This window comes from Pelecanus crispus, chromosome 1 (assembly GCF_030463565.1).
Source record: "Pelecanus crispus isolate bPelCri1 chromosome 1, bPelCri1.pri, whole genome shotgun sequence".
In the NCBI taxonomy this organism is placed as follows: domain Eukaryota; kingdom Metazoa; phylum Chordata; class Aves; order Pelecaniformes; family Pelecanidae; genus Pelecanus; species Pelecanus crispus.
Genome location: NC_134643.1, coordinates 127204607 through 127221417, shown reverse-complemented (window position 1 = coordinate 127221417; position 16811 = coordinate 127204607). Strand labels below are relative to the sequence as shown.

General features: G+C 43.0%; 1 protein-coding gene across 1 annotated transcript in view; it reads right to left on the bottom strand.

Annotated features, from left to right (window-relative positions):
- Positions 1-3241: 3241 nt before the first annotated feature.
- Positions 3242-16811, bottom strand: part of PDE9A (phosphodiesterase 9A) — a 51478-nt gene continuing 37908 nt past the window's right edge. Inside the window, exons 10-18 of the mRNA XM_075714217.1 lie at positions 14103-14189; positions 10877-10981; positions 9656-9738; positions 8629-8785; positions 7340-7453; positions 6574-6678; positions 5225-5353; positions 4940-5035; positions 3242-3292 (exon numbers count right to left, since the gene is read on the bottom strand). Of these exons, the coding sequence (XP_075570332.1) occupies positions 3242-3292; positions 4940-5035; positions 5225-5353; positions 6574-6678; positions 7340-7453; positions 8629-8785; positions 9656-9738; positions 10877-10981; positions 14103-14189 (927 nt within the window). The remainder of the gene's footprint in view (positions 3293-4939; positions 5036-5224; positions 5354-6573; positions 6679-7339; positions 7454-8628; positions 8786-9655; positions 9739-10876; positions 10982-14102; positions 14190-16811) is intronic.

Below are 16811 nucleotides of genomic sequence, written 5' to 3'. Positions count from 1 at the left end.
AAATCACACTTAAGATATCTGTCTGGCTGCCTCAAAAAGCTTCATTTTCATGCTAAGTGTAGTTTTAAAATGTCATCCCGAAAATGTGTGACATTTTAATGGGCTGATTGCCAGATTCTCAAATCTGCTAATTTGCATATGAATCACAGTGTCAAATATTATGGAAAAAGTATAAGAAACTAGAATTATGAGGGAATGCCTTGCATTCCCCGTGGTTAAACATATGTTGGGAGGATCGTCTCTTAGAAATCTGATGTTACAAAGGCAAATGAGATTAAAAAATGCTGTGGTATACCCATTTATACCAATAGCCGGTTGTGATCGCTTGTGGTCTTTTCTACAGCTGTCTATGAATAGCAGCCTGGATGTTGCCTGTTATTTCAATAAGCTGCTCAGTGTGTTACAGCATCGTGACAGTCACTAGTGCAGCCCTGAGGAAGGGTTGCATTCCCTTCTCCACGTTTCTGATGCAGCTCCAATAAAGTCAGCAGGATTTCACCAATGTCTTCTGATCATCTCTCTCCAGTAAAGAGTTTTCAGGTTGCTCTTAAAAATGATGGAGCCAAAACAAGCATCAAGGGCCATCAATTCTCCAACTCCCATGCACTTCGATTAGAGAAAGCTAAGGAGCCTGCACAGTGCAATTAGCTACTGTACACCGGAGTCCATGACTAGGCTTGTAGGAGTTAAGCACATGCATAAATACTTGTTGGATAAGGGTTTATGGTTAGAGAAAATCCTTCCAACTGAAGCAAAACTTCCTGTCAGGATCTAAGTCTTAAACGGTTTTAGTGGGAGGAGGGCGCACTGGAGTTCCTACAGTGGGTTTTCTCATCTAATGTAACTAGCTCAATGCAGGACTTGGCATATCCTAAGCAATTGTTTATAGCTCCTGCACAGTGCATCTGCTTTGGGAGCTGATTTGTGACAGAAATCTGCTTGAATGGAGATGGTAAATTTGATTTACTTGTGAAAAAAAAGTGAAGAATTCCACAGCAGAACAATCTGGGTCACAACGCACTTTGGATTATAAGATTTAGTACAGAAAAAAGGCCCAAACCACATAATTCAGATCCATCTTTGAAGCATCAAAAGTTTGAAGTTAATCAAAACTGGCATTTAGTTCATCCATTCATGAAGATGTCTGTGTAGCTTGGAGATGGCCCTGTGCTTGGATCTTCCCATCTCCCTTGGGGTCCCCCAGGACTGTTCAAATCCAGGGAACAGACCCTTTTCCAGTTTGCAGCAGAAAGCCCAAAACCACACACACAAAAAGCTGTTTAAAGGAGAAGGCAGCTTGGGCAGAAAGAGGCACCAGCAGAGAGAACTAGCTGTGGGTCTGTCCTGGGTCTCTGGAAATGGGCAAGCAGGAACAGGGTAGAGGGATGGATGTTTCAAGGTAATGTTGATCTCCCTGAGAGACTGGAGAGTAGCTGAAGTAATACAGTTTTGTGCAAAAGAAAGAGACCAAACATGGGAAATGGCATTGGAGGAGAAACAAGAGTTAAGCTCAGAATTAATGTGCAGAAACAACAAGAGAATAAGTCTGAATTTCCAGAGCAGGAGGCTGGGTTTGTTGTTCAGAGGTGAGCTTGGTACTAGACACCTACCAGAGAGGCTGAGCTTCCTAAGGCATGTCCTGGGTCATGGGGGGAAAGCTTGGCCCCCACCTGCTCATTTCTGTCTGAAAAACAAGCTGAGACAACGCATGCAGCTTTGGACTTCACAGAGGCAGAGCACTCAGTGTTACCTTTATTGCTAACGCACCTAGCAAAGCTGATGGGGCAGCCGCAGGAACTGAGCCAAGGAGGACGGGAGCAACATGCCCGATGCTTCGCTGGCTGCATGCCTACAGCTGCTGGGGGGGGAATGCCAGCAAGGCAGGGTGCATGCGAGTCACTGCTCTCAGCAGCTATGCCATGATAGGAACTGATCCTGTTCGCTGAAACCCCCAGGGAGGGCAACCTTTTCCTGGCGGGAGAAACCAGGAGCAGGTGAGCAGAGTGGCCGTGGTTCACCTGTCATGGGCGCAATGAAGGGGGATTTCTTCTGGCCCCCGCTGTGGTGAGGCGGTGCACAGGAGTCAATCACGGTATTGCCTGCTGTGTGTTTGCATGACTGCAACTCCAGTCAGAACTTGGCTCCCAACCTTTACAAAGTCATCAAGGGAAGTGAAGCTCTTTCAGTATTGTGCTTATGATGCAAGTATAAGCACAAAAAATGTTTCTAAAGCTTCTCCTTTAAGGAGAATGGACCCTCCCCTCTCCTTTACAGTCCCTTACCTTGTATTCATTATGAAAGTGTTTGTCTTTAGGAACAGAGACAGTTCTCACATGAACGCATAAGAAAACACGTACAACACCCATTTCTGTAGAAGAATATATTATTTAGCAGATCAGTTTAAAAGTTAAAAAAAAAAATCTGTACATCTTTGAAGGTTTTTCTTGTTGTTGCTTTTTGCATCCACGAGGATAAAAATATGTTTGCACAGTGATTTCAGCTTTGTGCTTCCTTCTTTGCTCATGTTGAAGGATCCCATCATGTCTAGCTGTACCAGGCCACAAAGCGAACCTGCAAACTCACTAAGGTTTCTTCTGGTATCTTCTAGTGTAGAAAAAAAAAAAAAATTGTATCCACTATGCTGGGCTTCTGAATGTACTGTGAACACTATAAAATTCAGAGTATAATACAGAGAAATGTGTCATTAGGGCCTACTAGGCAAACAAAAATATATGCCAGGACCCCTGTCAGAATATAAGTATCTGTTAAGCTGTAATTAGCATACTGCTGTACGCATATATATAGTATCTTGACTGAAACAACATTTTCTTTTGGTTTTGGATGCCGGCGGATCATTTTCCAGAAAAGGCTCCTTAGCTAAACTCTGCTTTGTCTCTACAGACTGTGGTCAGTGTGGTCACCAAAAAGGCAAATCTGCTGAAGATTTGAGCCATGCTGCAACCTGTGCAATGTCCGCAGGGAAAGTCCTGCCCAGGGGGCTGCGGTGGGCATGCCAGAGTGAGGGGAGCCTTTGGTGCCCGGTGGCAGCAGCACCTGTGTGAGAAGGCTGCAGGCTGTAGACAAGGCGCCCGGGCAGGCAGGGCATCCATGCCTGCCACCTCTCCACGTACATCGTCCCAGTTGGATTTTGACGTAACCACCACATCTGTTCGGCAAATTTAGTATTTCTCAAAAATGGAGTAACCTTAGGGCTTATGTTTTGCTCAAAGTCTTTTTGGTCTCACTTTTCGGTACTGCCAGTGGTCAAGCTTTCAGTTTTCTTCTTCTGCAACTGAAATGAAGAGCAAAGCAGGATTAATACCGCTGACTCACACAGTGCTGATTTCCACTGCTGCTATGAGTTGAACGCTCATCTCTCTACAAGGCATGTGTGACTTTTCTTGGGAAATAACAGGCAGCAGCATGGTATGTCACAGGCACCGTTTAATGCAAACAGCTCTGGATGTATGTCCTGAGTAAACAGCGCTTGGTGTTTCTCGTCATCTGTCATGCTAGGCTCTAGGATTATTAACTAACTCCTCTTGTTTCAGGATATTTCTGAATTCAGGCAGCTCCTATTTTCCTAAGACCTCTTGTGCCAATACACCATGATTAAAGCTCCATCAGTTTGTATAAAATTTCTGTTTTGACAGCTTCTGTAAACCAGAAGTAAAATCTCAGCTCAACTTGAAAAATGAATAGGACTTAGAAAGTCTGGCAGTCACATTTGAGTTCCTCTTCCCTCCTTTGAGAAATGCTGCACTCTAAACTGAAGAACGTCTAAAAGACTTTCTTATCCTTTATAACTTAGTGCCGTCAAAGCATGTGCTCTTTGATTAACCTGCCTTAGTATTTGTGCCGCTGAGGGGCTTTTCCTCCAAAGCATTTAGGAAGAGGTGGGAGCTACACCAGAAAGCTACTATTCCCCTCATCTGGCCAAGGATGATAAAGTGAATGAACCTTCATTTCCCACATATCAAACAATATCAGCACAACTAGAGCTCCAGGGCACTTCCTGATTTATCTTAGTGACAGAGTGACTGATAGTATCCTGTCTACATGATAAATTTCTTCATGTCAGAAACCCCCTACACCATGATGCCATTTGCGTTGGTTTTGACATCTGCCTTGGCAGGGAAAAGAAGCACTCAAAGAGGCGTGCAAGGAAGGTGTGCAGGCCCAGTGCCGCAGGCTGCAGGGCGCTGCGGGAGCCGGACCAGCACGCTGGCTGCTGCATTGCCGGGGCCTGGCCCTGGTCTCTGCCCTGTCAGGCTCCTGAGGCAACGCAGATGTGGCTGGAGACAGCAAACGTGGTTACATGTATATCCTGCCTCCTCTAAGCCTTACATGTCAAAATGAGAGACACTCTGTAAATGGAGGTCCCCACTCAGCCTGGGCCATAAAATGGCTTCACTGGTTGTATGTTTAATCCTACTGGGTGCTGTGTATTAGAGGGTAAATCTCATAAAATTTCAAGCACATCCCTGATGATAGATATGTGAGTGGAAGTTTCTTCCCAGAAAATAAACTTATATGTTGGTGGTGCAGTGCCTTGAACTACCCAACCCCAGGATGTTTTGCTGCAATCTAGCCCAGGCTAACTCAGGGGAAGGCAGCTCCCTCCAGGCAGAGGTGTTTGCTAACACACTCCCCTCACGTGGTTATCTCTGGGTTTTGTCTCGAGGTCCCTCTCTTGCGAGCAGCTCCCTTCCCACGGCCGTGCTAGTGTGGTATCTGGTCTACTCTGCAAGGGCACACCTTTGTGCCCACTTACTGCTCATGGTACGTGCCTTTCTCCAGCCAGGTATAACGAATGTGTTTCTCATTATTATGATTATGCCGTAGGCATTCCTACTGTTTTGGAATTAAGCTGCTATTAAATTATAATGTTTGACTTAGTCATAACATTTGCTTTACCAAAGAGATATTTAGAGCTTACCTCTTTCATAGCATCATCTATCTGTTTTAATTCCTCATAGCGGTCCCTGGATTCCCAAAGGGGCTGGAGCATCACCTCCTCCACTTCTGGGAACAGCTAGGTGAAAACAAGGGAGAGAATACGAACATTTCCTTTTGTATTCATTAATTTGTACATGCTAGAAAAGGGGTGAAAGACAGGGTGTGAACTGTACATACCCATTTCACTGGCTAACTAAACACCTGTCAGAGCAAACGATGAAGCTCTGCATGCCTCCACTTCTGCTTCTGACCTTGGGCGACTTACCTTTGTCACTGTTTCGAACATGGGGATGAGAACAAACTTCAGGAAGCCGATCTGTGCTGTCGGCTTGGTCACTTTGTCACGATCCATGAACGGTGCCACTGGAAGCCCCTCAGATTTTTCTCGGTCACTCTGGAACAAATCCAGAGTTAACAAATATTAATCTTGGCTTAGAAGCCTGTGAGGACAGTAACGTACCAAGCAGATCACTACCTAAAGAGCAGTAGCCTTCAGATACAGATCTCAGTGGTGTCTGAAGATAGCACAGAATAGCAATATGCTTCCCTCGGGCCAATGTACCCTGCTTTGTTGAGAGCAAGCATCTGAATAAAGAGAACTCTGTTCAGTTACATCTGCACAGTACTGGCATGAGAGTGTTCACCTCCAGGCTTACAGGACAATGAGGCCACCTGGTTCCCTTTGCAAACCCATGGGACTTGTGAGGTAAAATATTTCTGAGCATTCAGAAAGATGGTAATGGCTTTTGCTGCTCTGGAGGAGAAGGAATAGGTCTTTGATTTCCTCATCATACTCCAGAGAGAGATTATTTTCAGGTATTCAACCAGAAATTACATATCCTTCTTTACTAAGGATTAAAACTAGTTCTGGCTAGCTGGGTCAATGGAGGACAGTTCCATCGACTACAATGAGTTTACCAAGCTACCTACTTGGCCACATAACTCACTGTTTCTATGTGGGTTCATGTGCAAGGAGGTCGCAGACTGCGCATGCAAAAAAGATATCCTGTAGCAGACTTTCTCTCTCAATTATTGGGTCTTTCGGCACATAATGCTTTTGCTGGTGGCCAAAACAGCAAGGCACACAGATACTGTAATTTTTTTAAGCAACCAGAAACTGTGTCCAGCTGGGAATCCAGTGAGGAGCAATGGTCTGGGGAGCACAAAGTCTGACTTTGCACACCTCAGCAAGCATCTGCTTTCCCTTTAGTCAAATGTTCACACACAGTGAAAATTATCTAAACTAGTTCCTGTGTGATATTTGATATCATTTACTTGACAGCTTTCTCTTGCTACGGCTCTTGCCCCTTTGGCTCAAAAAACATTTATATGCCAAACTAACTTGTACAGCAGCCACTTTACAGAGAACAAGCTTCAGTCTGCTAGCATTAGGACTTCTAGGTTGCTATTGTCTTTCATCTGCAAATTACAGTCAATTGCATTCGCTTGCTTTCTGAACAGCCTTTCTTGCTGACACCCTTCTCCCGCTTTCTGTAAAAGAAGCCTTTCCATCCTAGAGCTAGACTGGGCTGTCAGACAGCAGAGCACCTGTAGCTGAGGTGGGATTCAGGAAAAGCAGCAATTTGTGCAATGGCATCTCTCCCTCATTCTTACCTGCATGAAATATTCCTCTAGTAAGCAATCTACCCAGGGCTCTGCCACTTCCATCGGGCGGACTTCATTGGAGATATCACAGCATTTTATCAGTACCATCTTCAGCTGAAAGAGGATAATACTTTAATACTGCAGTCTTATTGCCAGCCCTTTTCCCCCCATCCAGAACCTGTGTCTTTACAACGCAGTGGAAGACAATGTTTTCAAACAGAAAGAACAGTTTTAGGATTAAATCAGAGGACTTAAATGATCTGGATTTTTTTCCACTCTCTCAGTTACCCTGCATAAATCACTTATCCTCTCTCTGCCTCGGTTTCCCTGTCTGTAGCACTGGGATGTGCCACAGTGGGATGTGCCTTTATCTGCTGCATGAAGAGATTCAGCCACAAATGACCATGAAGTTGTTTGTGGAGCACTCAGAGGCAGCTGGGGAGAGGCTTTCCTGGGCGTCAGAGGATGTAGAGGAGACTAGAGTTTGTACTCTTGTGGATAACTTTTTGCCCCACAGTAATGGACAATAAGAATTTGTATCCTGACAGAGTAAATATTTTTTTTTTCTTGATGGGACTCCAGGATTTCTAAAGCTGGAATAATCTATTTTGTATAGAGCACTTCCAAACTTTAATTCTTTCTGGTGGGGCAGAGGATGTAGGAAGGGTTTGTTTTTGATAAAGTATATTAAATCTTGGTTTTTAAACAAACAAATATTAATCTGCAAGCTTTCACACTATGCACAGAAAAATAATAATCTACAAAACCTCCTTACACAGGTCATGTGTTCTTCATTTGAGTAATCAAAATTTTCCATTTTTTCCTTGAAAGAGTCCAGTATTTCTGCATGTCTCGCCATGTCTGTAGCCAGGATTAACGTAATTATCCCCTAGCAAAGAAAACATGTTCACGTATTAACTTGACATCCTTAACAAAGTCTACTCTTGCAGAGCAAAGTGGTGTCTGTCTTATGCAAAAAAAGCCTCAGATGCATTACATTGTTAACACCGAAAGGGGAAGTTTCTGACTTGAAACTGCCAACCAAACTGGAAGAGGCTTATAAAGAGTTCATGCTATATGAAGATCATGGTTGGATCGATCTGTAACACTGGTGTGATATTCCAGAGGCACTGAGGTTTTTCCTTTCTGATTGACTAATTGTGAAAAAATAAAATGTACAACAGGATGTTAAAAGCCACACTCTGTTTGCCAATATCCACTTTTGGCTCCTTGGAAAGCACTATAGGTTTTGCTGCTGACTTTTAGTGGCCCTAGGAAAAGACAAAGGTCAGTAGATGCGGATGTCCTCTGTGCTCATCCTCCTTGGATTAAGGGCTTTGAAATACCCAGATGCAGCCAATGTGTTAGGAGCTCTGTATCCTCCTGCTAGGCAGAGTTTATGATGGGAAAACATGGTTAATTTAAAGTTGTGGGTTTTCATACAGATCTATACATTTTGGGCCCATGCCTGCTTCCCATGCACTGGCCGAATCAGTAACTCCAACCAGAGCAGTATCTGAGCCCTTACATTGGTCTGCTTTTTTATTTGGTGTGTAAGGTGGAAACTAAGACCAAATTTTGGCCCTTAGTGCTCTAATGGGAATAGTAGCATTGTTCACTGTCTCAGAGAGAACTGTGATGACTCCCACTCCACCAGAGCCTCTTCCAACAGTACAAGTGCTCTGCTGTTGAAAATCTTTTCCCATTTTGAGGGCCCTCTTAAAATTAATACAGTGTTCTCTTAAAGCATAAACTTCTACCATGAGAGCTTAATCCTTTCCCAGTCAGAGCTAATTGGCTCCTTCAATAATATAAATATCTACCCCCAAAATGTCGTAGGCTTTAATAGTCAGGATGTACTCATTATTTCTCAGCAAGACATTCCAGGGAGTGCTGCTGTGGAAGTTTTCCAAGAGTCCCTCTTGGATCCTTCCAGTGTGAGGGGCTTTTTCAGTGCTACCCTCTAGGGAGAATGATTCACGCGCATTGTACAGCAGGGAAGTCTGTACATGCTTACATCTTCAGGAACAGTTTGTACGACACAGATGGGAGCAGCATTCATACCTGTCTTATCTGTTTGAATTGGTCCTGGTCGACGTTGGAGAAAATGTTGTATTCTGGCTGGGAAATGATCTGGAAAGCCACAGCACAGTGGTGGTTCTCCAGTGGGGAGATGTCATTGTAGCGTACCGCAAGCTCAGTTCGTGCATTTATCTGATAGCTGATGTGAAGAAAAACAATGAGAACTCCTGCAGACACACACCAGCTGCTCTAAACCATGCTGCTTACTTTTATTTACATTCTTTTCAATACTTATTCAATTAGCTCCAGTTTGATTTTTGATTGTTAATACTAAATCAGATTTTTAGAGAAGATAGCTACTACTTTAGTATCATCTCAGGCACTATTCCCCTGTAGGGTGTTTTTTAAATTTTACCAAATCTCTGTAGCATAAAATGACATTGAACAAACACAGAAGGAACTGTCTGGGCTTCATTGAACCCCACTAATGTCAGTGGAGAGAGTCTCACTGATCCCTGTCAGGATTGGGTTCTGCCCTTATTTATCAATGGCTACAAATAGATTTGTATCTCTTGCTCTCTTTTTCATACACATGCACATGCACAAAAAAGTGTCCATGGGTCAACCATTCTCATTTCCTCACATGATAATAAATAAAATAATATGCACTTGATGATTTATAATTATGAAATAATATGTAACTTAAATCACCCTTTGCATTTTAGTGTAATTATTCCATTTCATTCAATGGAGCTATAATAATTTATGGCCTCTCTCTCAGCTGTAAAACATTTTACCGTGTTTTCTCAGGAGTGGGGGAAAGTGTTGGAATAGAAATCTGAAAAAATATTTTCCTTACAGAGCCAAGGACAGCTGGCAACCCCAACCCAGACCTGAGTTTTCTGCATGAAGCTCTGCCTTGGCCCATATGTGAGTGAACAGCAGGGCCTTGGGGGAAGGTTGTGGCCAGCTCAAGCTGTGAGAAGGAAAACCTGATCTACCAAAAATGCCAGGTGGCATTACTTTCCCAATAAATTTTAAGGGAAGAGAAAGCGAGAGACAGACTTACGTATTGTTATAGCCTGGATGGTCCAAGTCATGGCATACTGCGGCAGTCATGAGAATCAAGATGTCAATTTGGGAAAATTTCTCCTGTAAAATACAAAACATTAATGTAGTATTATGATTTCTACTTCCCCTATCCCCAGAAATGAAAAGAAGTGAAAAAACCACCCACATTTGCTTTTTAGAGAAACGCAAATCTGAGCAAAATGAAGTATTTTTCCATAGATCAATTTTCTTCAGTCAAGAAAGAGAATTCTGCCTTCCCTTCCAGTAAAAATGACTCAGATTTGCCTTTGTTGCATTAAATAACAGCAACTCAGAGGAGGCAATTTGCTTGAAACTTGCTATTACTGCAGAGATCATATAAAAGCACTGAGATACTAGTACAGCCTCTTACAAGTCATTTGAGCATCCGGATTAGTTAAGGGAGGGCTGGAAGGTAGCTTAGTTGCCATTGCATTCTGCATTAACTAAAGCTATGAAAGAGTGAGAAAAATTGTGTTGCATTCCCACAGCTTCTGAATAGGATGAACTTTCATTAAAGCAAGTCTTTCTTCATACTCTTATTGGCAAGAAAATAGACTTAGGTCAGTAACTGAGATGTTTAACTATGGAGAAGAAAGAGAGTTTTTAACTGAATAAAATCTTGTTCGTACAGAAATTAAATGAATATATAGACACATGTTATCCAGTCAATGAAAATAAATGATGCCTATAGTTTTGGGCAAAGTACAGGTCAAATGTGAATCTTGCATACAGTACATGCAAGGCATTATTTGCACCCAGATGCAAGCACACATTTGGAGAAAACCTTCTGTGGCAACATTTTGTGTCACAGATGAAGACCATATCTGCAGACCATAATTCAGTAGGTTTTTGGATCTAACTCATAAGATGTTTCATGCTATTGGAGTGTCAAAAGATCTTCAGTGTACAAATGTGGGATATCCAGGAGGTGAAGATAGCTCCCAGCAGCCTCACAAAGCTGTGTAGGTGCTTGGGACCCAGCATGGGATGGCTGAGCGGGCAGCCAGAGGTGGAAATGCAACACCTCTCCTCCTCTCCCCAGGGACTGAAGAAGTGAAGCTACTGCTTTGGCTCATCACTTGCTAGCAAGCTGGTGGCCTGGTTTGCAAGAAAAGTGGCACAGGTGTCGTGGTGCTCAGTGGACAAACATGTGTCCCATGATGGAAATGGAGTGATACTATTGAGGTGGGGGGCATACCTGGAGGCTGCAGAGGGAGATCATGCTGTACATCATCTGGGTCACGCAGAAGCAGTGCCGGAAATTATGAAAGGGGTTGTTTCTGTAATTGTCATGAATACACAGCTGCAGAGAGAGGGAATGAAGCTGTAAGAGGCAGGAGAGCTCTTTCTTTATAAAAACATGATTACACACGCTTCCCAGCCTCCCTGGAAGCACTGTATACCCCTACAGGAGTCCTATGGAGCCCGGTATTATTTTCTGCTAGGACAGAGTGACAGCACAAGGCCCTCTGAGGCGCTCTGCCTTCCTGGGGGAGGGTGAGGGATTACTGCCTTTCAAGAATTTGTCAGCAGGTAAAGCTCGCAGCAATTTTTCTCTCTTACCAGCTAGCAATGGGTAAACATCCCAGCACAGCTGCAAGTGCATCTCAGTCTTGAGATAGGACTCTCTGCTCTCATCCTGAATTTGTATTTCAAACTGTGCGGTGGTTAAACGGTGACTTTGGGGTGTGTCAAGAACTCAAAGTACATCCCTGTTCCCCTCTCTCACTGAATGCAAATTGCAGCTTTGAAATCTTCAAGGCTGAAATGTAGCTGTTATTTCATTTGCAAATGCTCAGAGGTGGCACTTTGGGATGTGTTGCTTGGCAAAGTGAAGATGTGAATGCACATGCACTAGCATACCTGTGTGGATTTCCTATGCCAGGCAGCATGGGAGAGATTTAGCCATATAGACACATGGGACTGATTTTTGTGTCTTAACTTTCTACAGATCCTGGCTACGTGCCCTCATTACAAATGCAAGCTAAAGCTTATCTTTCCATGTGTCCTCGCTACTGTCAGCTGGGCAAACTGAGTGAAGCTGGCACAGCTGGGTTAACACATACCACGGTCATTCTTCCAATGCACTGGATAGCCTTTGGAATCCTGTCCTGCACAAAATGGCCAAGCATCAGCAGCACTGCTGGACCCCTTCTGCTGAATCTGCCGTAACCTGGACCCTAGAGAGCCCTTTTGCACATGCTTCAATTACTGAGCCTGAATTAGTGACATGGATGGAATTTGTGTCCCCTTCTCCAGCTAAATAGTGAGTTTACTTCATGATTCCTCAAGACCCATCAGGATCAAACCCTTCAACCTGGGACCTGACTTCTAGGAAGCCCCAAAGCTCTGGATGAGGTCAAGAGAACCGTGGGTTTTCAATGCTTATTCAATATTTGGGGGCCTCATTGCAAAAGCTGTTCATATTATTCTGCAGCAAGGACTTTAGAAATATATTACATTATTTTAAAATGAATAACTAATGGCACAATATGGCTGACAGCCAGGATCACAGGCAGTGGGCAGTATCTCACAGCCTCTGCATGGACACCATGGTCATGCCCAGGCACTGTACAATGTAATGTATACATCCAGCAGTGGAACCCAGAGCATCCCAGGGGACTCCTGACTCAGAGCACTGAAGGGCTGGAGTGACTATATTAGTCATCCTTTCCTCCCCTTTCTGGAACATTTCTGTAGCCAGTGGATGTGGGAGCAAGAAAGCAAGCATATGCATGAGGTGGCTTTTTCTCACCCACTTAAGTTCAAACTGGTGCCCGTACTGTGCCTGGGGAGGTATCATAGTTTGAAGTAGAGTCCTTGGGGCTGGCTTTCTGCAAAGCTAGCATTTAAGAAAGGAAATCTCACCCTGTCTTACCTTTGTAGAAAATACCTAATAAACTCCCCTTGTCGTTCAGAACGAGGCTGTCTTAAATGCTAGCGGTAACAAATTACTTGGAGATACAAGCTAACAGGAACCTGCCTGCATATGTGGGTGGCATGTTGATGTGTGTTGACATATTACCTTGTTTCCCATGTTTTCAGGCTGTGAGACAGGAGGAGGAAATTTTCTGTTTTATCTACTCTGTGCTAGCCTTGATGGTATTGGGTGTCATCCCATCCCTTCTGTTCAGCTGCTTTCTAAGGTCAACAATACTGAGCTTTTCATCTGCCTTCTTTGGGGAGGGATTTCCTAGGTCTTGATCATTTTTTATATCTCCTTTAATGTAGTCATACCATTTTTCTAAAAAGGCTTAACCAGTCCCAGGCATAATTCCAGGTAAGCCTTATGCCTTCTATGGAGACATGGTAACAATGGTCCATTTTATCCTTTATTCCAGTCTCCGATCAACTGAATGCCTTGTTAGCTTCAGCCGGCAGCAGCACACTGAGCAGTGACAGTCACTGCCCTGCCTATGCTGGTGCCCAGGTGCTTTTTGCTCTTGCTGTACTTCACGATATGATGAATGCAGTATTTTTCTTTGTGTTTTCTAGCCACCTTCTGAATTTGTGGAATTTGTTTAGGCCTTTCTAGGAGTCTACATCAATCATGTAAAACAGTTCCTTTTATTCTGTCCATACTCTTCAGGTAATTAGAAGAGATTAGTGAGATATAATTCTTCGCTACAGGAATCATATGAAACATCTGTATAATGAACTTCACATCATGATGTTTTTAATTATCATTTCAATCAATTTGTCAGGTAGAGATGTAAGTTTTTCTAACCATAATTCTTCAGGGTATCCCTAGATCCTTTTTAAACAATGGGTAAAATATTTACTGTTCTAGTATTTATTGTTCTATGGTCCTCTAGGAACATGATGGGTTTTTCTGAGAAAGCCAATATATTCTTCAGCTTTTCAGCAAATTCTTTCTTATGCTCTCCTTTGGACCTCATAACTTACTGACTTTTAAATACTCCAGTGTTTCTTCTTTAGACATCTCAGTTTTGGTATGATCTCATCTTTATCGTGTCTTGCATCTCTGCAACATTCTCAACATTAAAGACCAAGGCAAAGAAAGTTATTTAACTTCTCAGCAATTTCTTTTCCTTCCTGCCTTGCTCTTTTACTCCCTGTGATTTAGGACATCTAATGATTATTGCACATACTGGCTTTTTTTGGCCATAACTGAAGACACTCATCTTGTCTCCATTTACAGTAGGTACCAAGAGCATTCACCAGAAATTAACTGCTTTCAGGAATAGAAAGCTCAGCAAACAAATGTAAAACAGTTTAAAAAAAGTCGTGTTACCTCAAGAATGCAAACATTTGCTGAAGTACTTATATTTTAGGAATTTGTATAGATTGACTGCTTTCAGTGGGATTACTCATGTGAGTCAAGTTAATTCCATGACTAAATGTTTTGTTTATTGATTTTTGAATTTGAAAAATTGCAAATATCAGGAACTTGAAATACTTACCAACCACCTCTTTAACGTGATAGGATTGATGTTGAAGTCTTTTACCAACCCAAGGTCATGGTACATATGTTCCAAACAACTCAGCATCTGCAGCCAGGAACAGACAGGTTATTGGCTTAGTAAATGTCACTTTACTGTATGATACATTGCAAAGTGAATTTCCTCCTTGCAAGCATCGAATAATTGCAGAGCCCTCTTGTTAAGATGAAAGAAAGATGTTCAAAGATTGCATGATTAAAGACAGTGCAAGAGGGGAGACAGAGAGGTTCTGAAAGCTTCCTGAAGTAGACAGATTGCTGTTGACTTCACAGGTTTTGTGCAGGGCTTTGAATCACACCAGCTCTCCTTAGTAATTGTGATTCATGCATATCATAGCACTTCCTTCTCGTCAAAAAGTATTGCCATTTTTCTAATTCAGCTGGGATATGTTCTAACGCTCAGTGAAATCAGTGTGAGTTTTTCCACTGACTCCAAAGGCCCTAGCTGTACAGAAATGGTTGAGGCCCTAGCTGTATAGAAAATGACAGCAGAAAATAAGAGATGCTTAAAGAAATATTTATTCTAGATACATGTCAATATCTTCTTTCTTGATGACTTCTCATGAGATAACTCCTCTATCTTAACTCGGATTTGTTTTTCAACAAAAGATCTCCCATTATAACCCTAAAAAATTGCAGCAGGCTTGTGACGATCCACTCCCGTAAACTGTGACTGTGAATCCCAATAGCTGAAATGCAAAGGCAGGCTGGTCTTTTGAGACAACAGCTACTCAGAGGTAGGAAGGGGGGATGCAGACAGTTTAGCACTACCACCCAGTTAATCTGCTGGGTTTGAAAATATTGCAGAAGAAAGGTATTGATAATCTGATGTGTTTGGGCACTTAACAGCTGCCACCAGTCAGAAATGAACAGGCCTCCAGGAGTTCAGGACTTTATGTATCTGCATTCCCACTTCTGAAAGCAAAATCTGCAGGGGATGAAATGTAGCCATTATATTAGCAGATGCAGTTTTTAGACTGTGGACTGATCCAGGGGTTTTAACATGATGAGTATAATGTCACAAATATGGCCTTGGAGGCATTTTTAGTTAGGTTTCTGTTATTTAGACTCTTAAAAGCTCTCCAGAAGAATGATTTCATCTAACGAAACTTTGTATTTATCCAGGGAATGTACAGAGTTCATGCAGTAACAAGGGGGCTGGTTTTGAGTCATCCAAATAGGAAGAAAGAGACTTTCCTGCAAGATTGAGGGACAATGTCACGCGCTGAACTGTGCCCAGATCACATGGACAGCATTTTGCTGTAGACCACCTTGTTTTGTTCCTAGTCCCTGAGGTAGAATATATGGTTTGCCGTAGTTTCAGAAAAGACTTTCCGAGACAATAAACTTGATCCAAAAGGGTTGAACTACCCTCAGAATTGCCCATCTCCCTCCAGCTGTTGCCAAGAGAGCTTTGGGTGAGTGGCAGGGTGACTCTGAGTCCCAAAGCTCCCGCCCCTGAACACATGAGGATCTCAGTTTTCATTTTTAGCTTTCTCGGTCAACAGCAAAAGCTTGAATATTGGACTCTTCTAAGGCTTGAAAGTGAGTGGGCATTTGAGAAAGAGAACGCAAGCTTGCTGCATAGCTGTGTTTACTGAGATGCTGCAGAGCACATTATTAATTTACTTACAGAAGACTATGGTCTATAACCTGCCTGCCCCACATTGAGCACGTGGGTAAATGCTCATTGCTAAGCAAGCATTGACAGAACTGAAATATTCTCTGTAAACATAAAGCAGAGCTAAAAAGGGTGAGATAAACCCATATGGCGCTTGGCTCACTAGAGCTTGTGTGGTATCTTAATTCTGAGCAGCAGTCCTCCTTGCAGGGCATGTCTAATTGCCGCACCCTCTTGTTAGCCTCCTTCGTGCCACCACATAGTGTTTCCTAGTACTCTGAATGAGTTACTGTGCTAAAATACTATGCCTCAGCACACAAGAATCCGTGGATAATGGTTTTTGTCTCTCCCTATTCTTTCTTAATAGTCGGAACAACAATGAGCCAACAGTGTTATGGTCCACCTGACAGGTCGTAATTCTCTCTCGCTGTAAAGACCTGACAGGCATTCAAAAGCCGGGGGTGAGCCATTTTGCCAGAGCAGTTGTATGGCCATGGTACAGAGAAAAGGGGCTGGAGAGGGAGCAGTAACTGCAGAGCACCAGCCTCAGCTTGGCAGGGACTGCACAAGGGAAGCTCTGCCAACCTCGGCGAATGGGAGACGGACATAAAACCGCCAGAGAGTCCTTCTGTTATTCTACCAGCCAGATGAAGTATCCTGAAGGGAATATGCTGTTCCTGTGGGTGCAGTATGGGGTACTTTTCCTTGTCATGTTGATCTACAGGTGCTGAGCCAGAATGACTCTTGTACGCACAACATCTGATTGAGAAGGTAATTAAGGTGATTGCTGCTGTGGGTACTGCTAGAACTACTGGATCCTTCCCTTGGGAAAAACCCAACACTGAAACCCTACATTAGTCCTGCCCTTCCTTACATTTTTCCGAGGTGATATTTGCTTGTATTTGCTTAATCTAGTTTTACATTTTATTGTAAGCTGGCCATTATGGAAACATCCTTCTGCTTCGTGTTTCTGCAGAGGTTTACACACAGGCCTTCCAGAACCTTCTGCAATACAAATGATGAACAAAGAATAATACTAATAGCAATAAG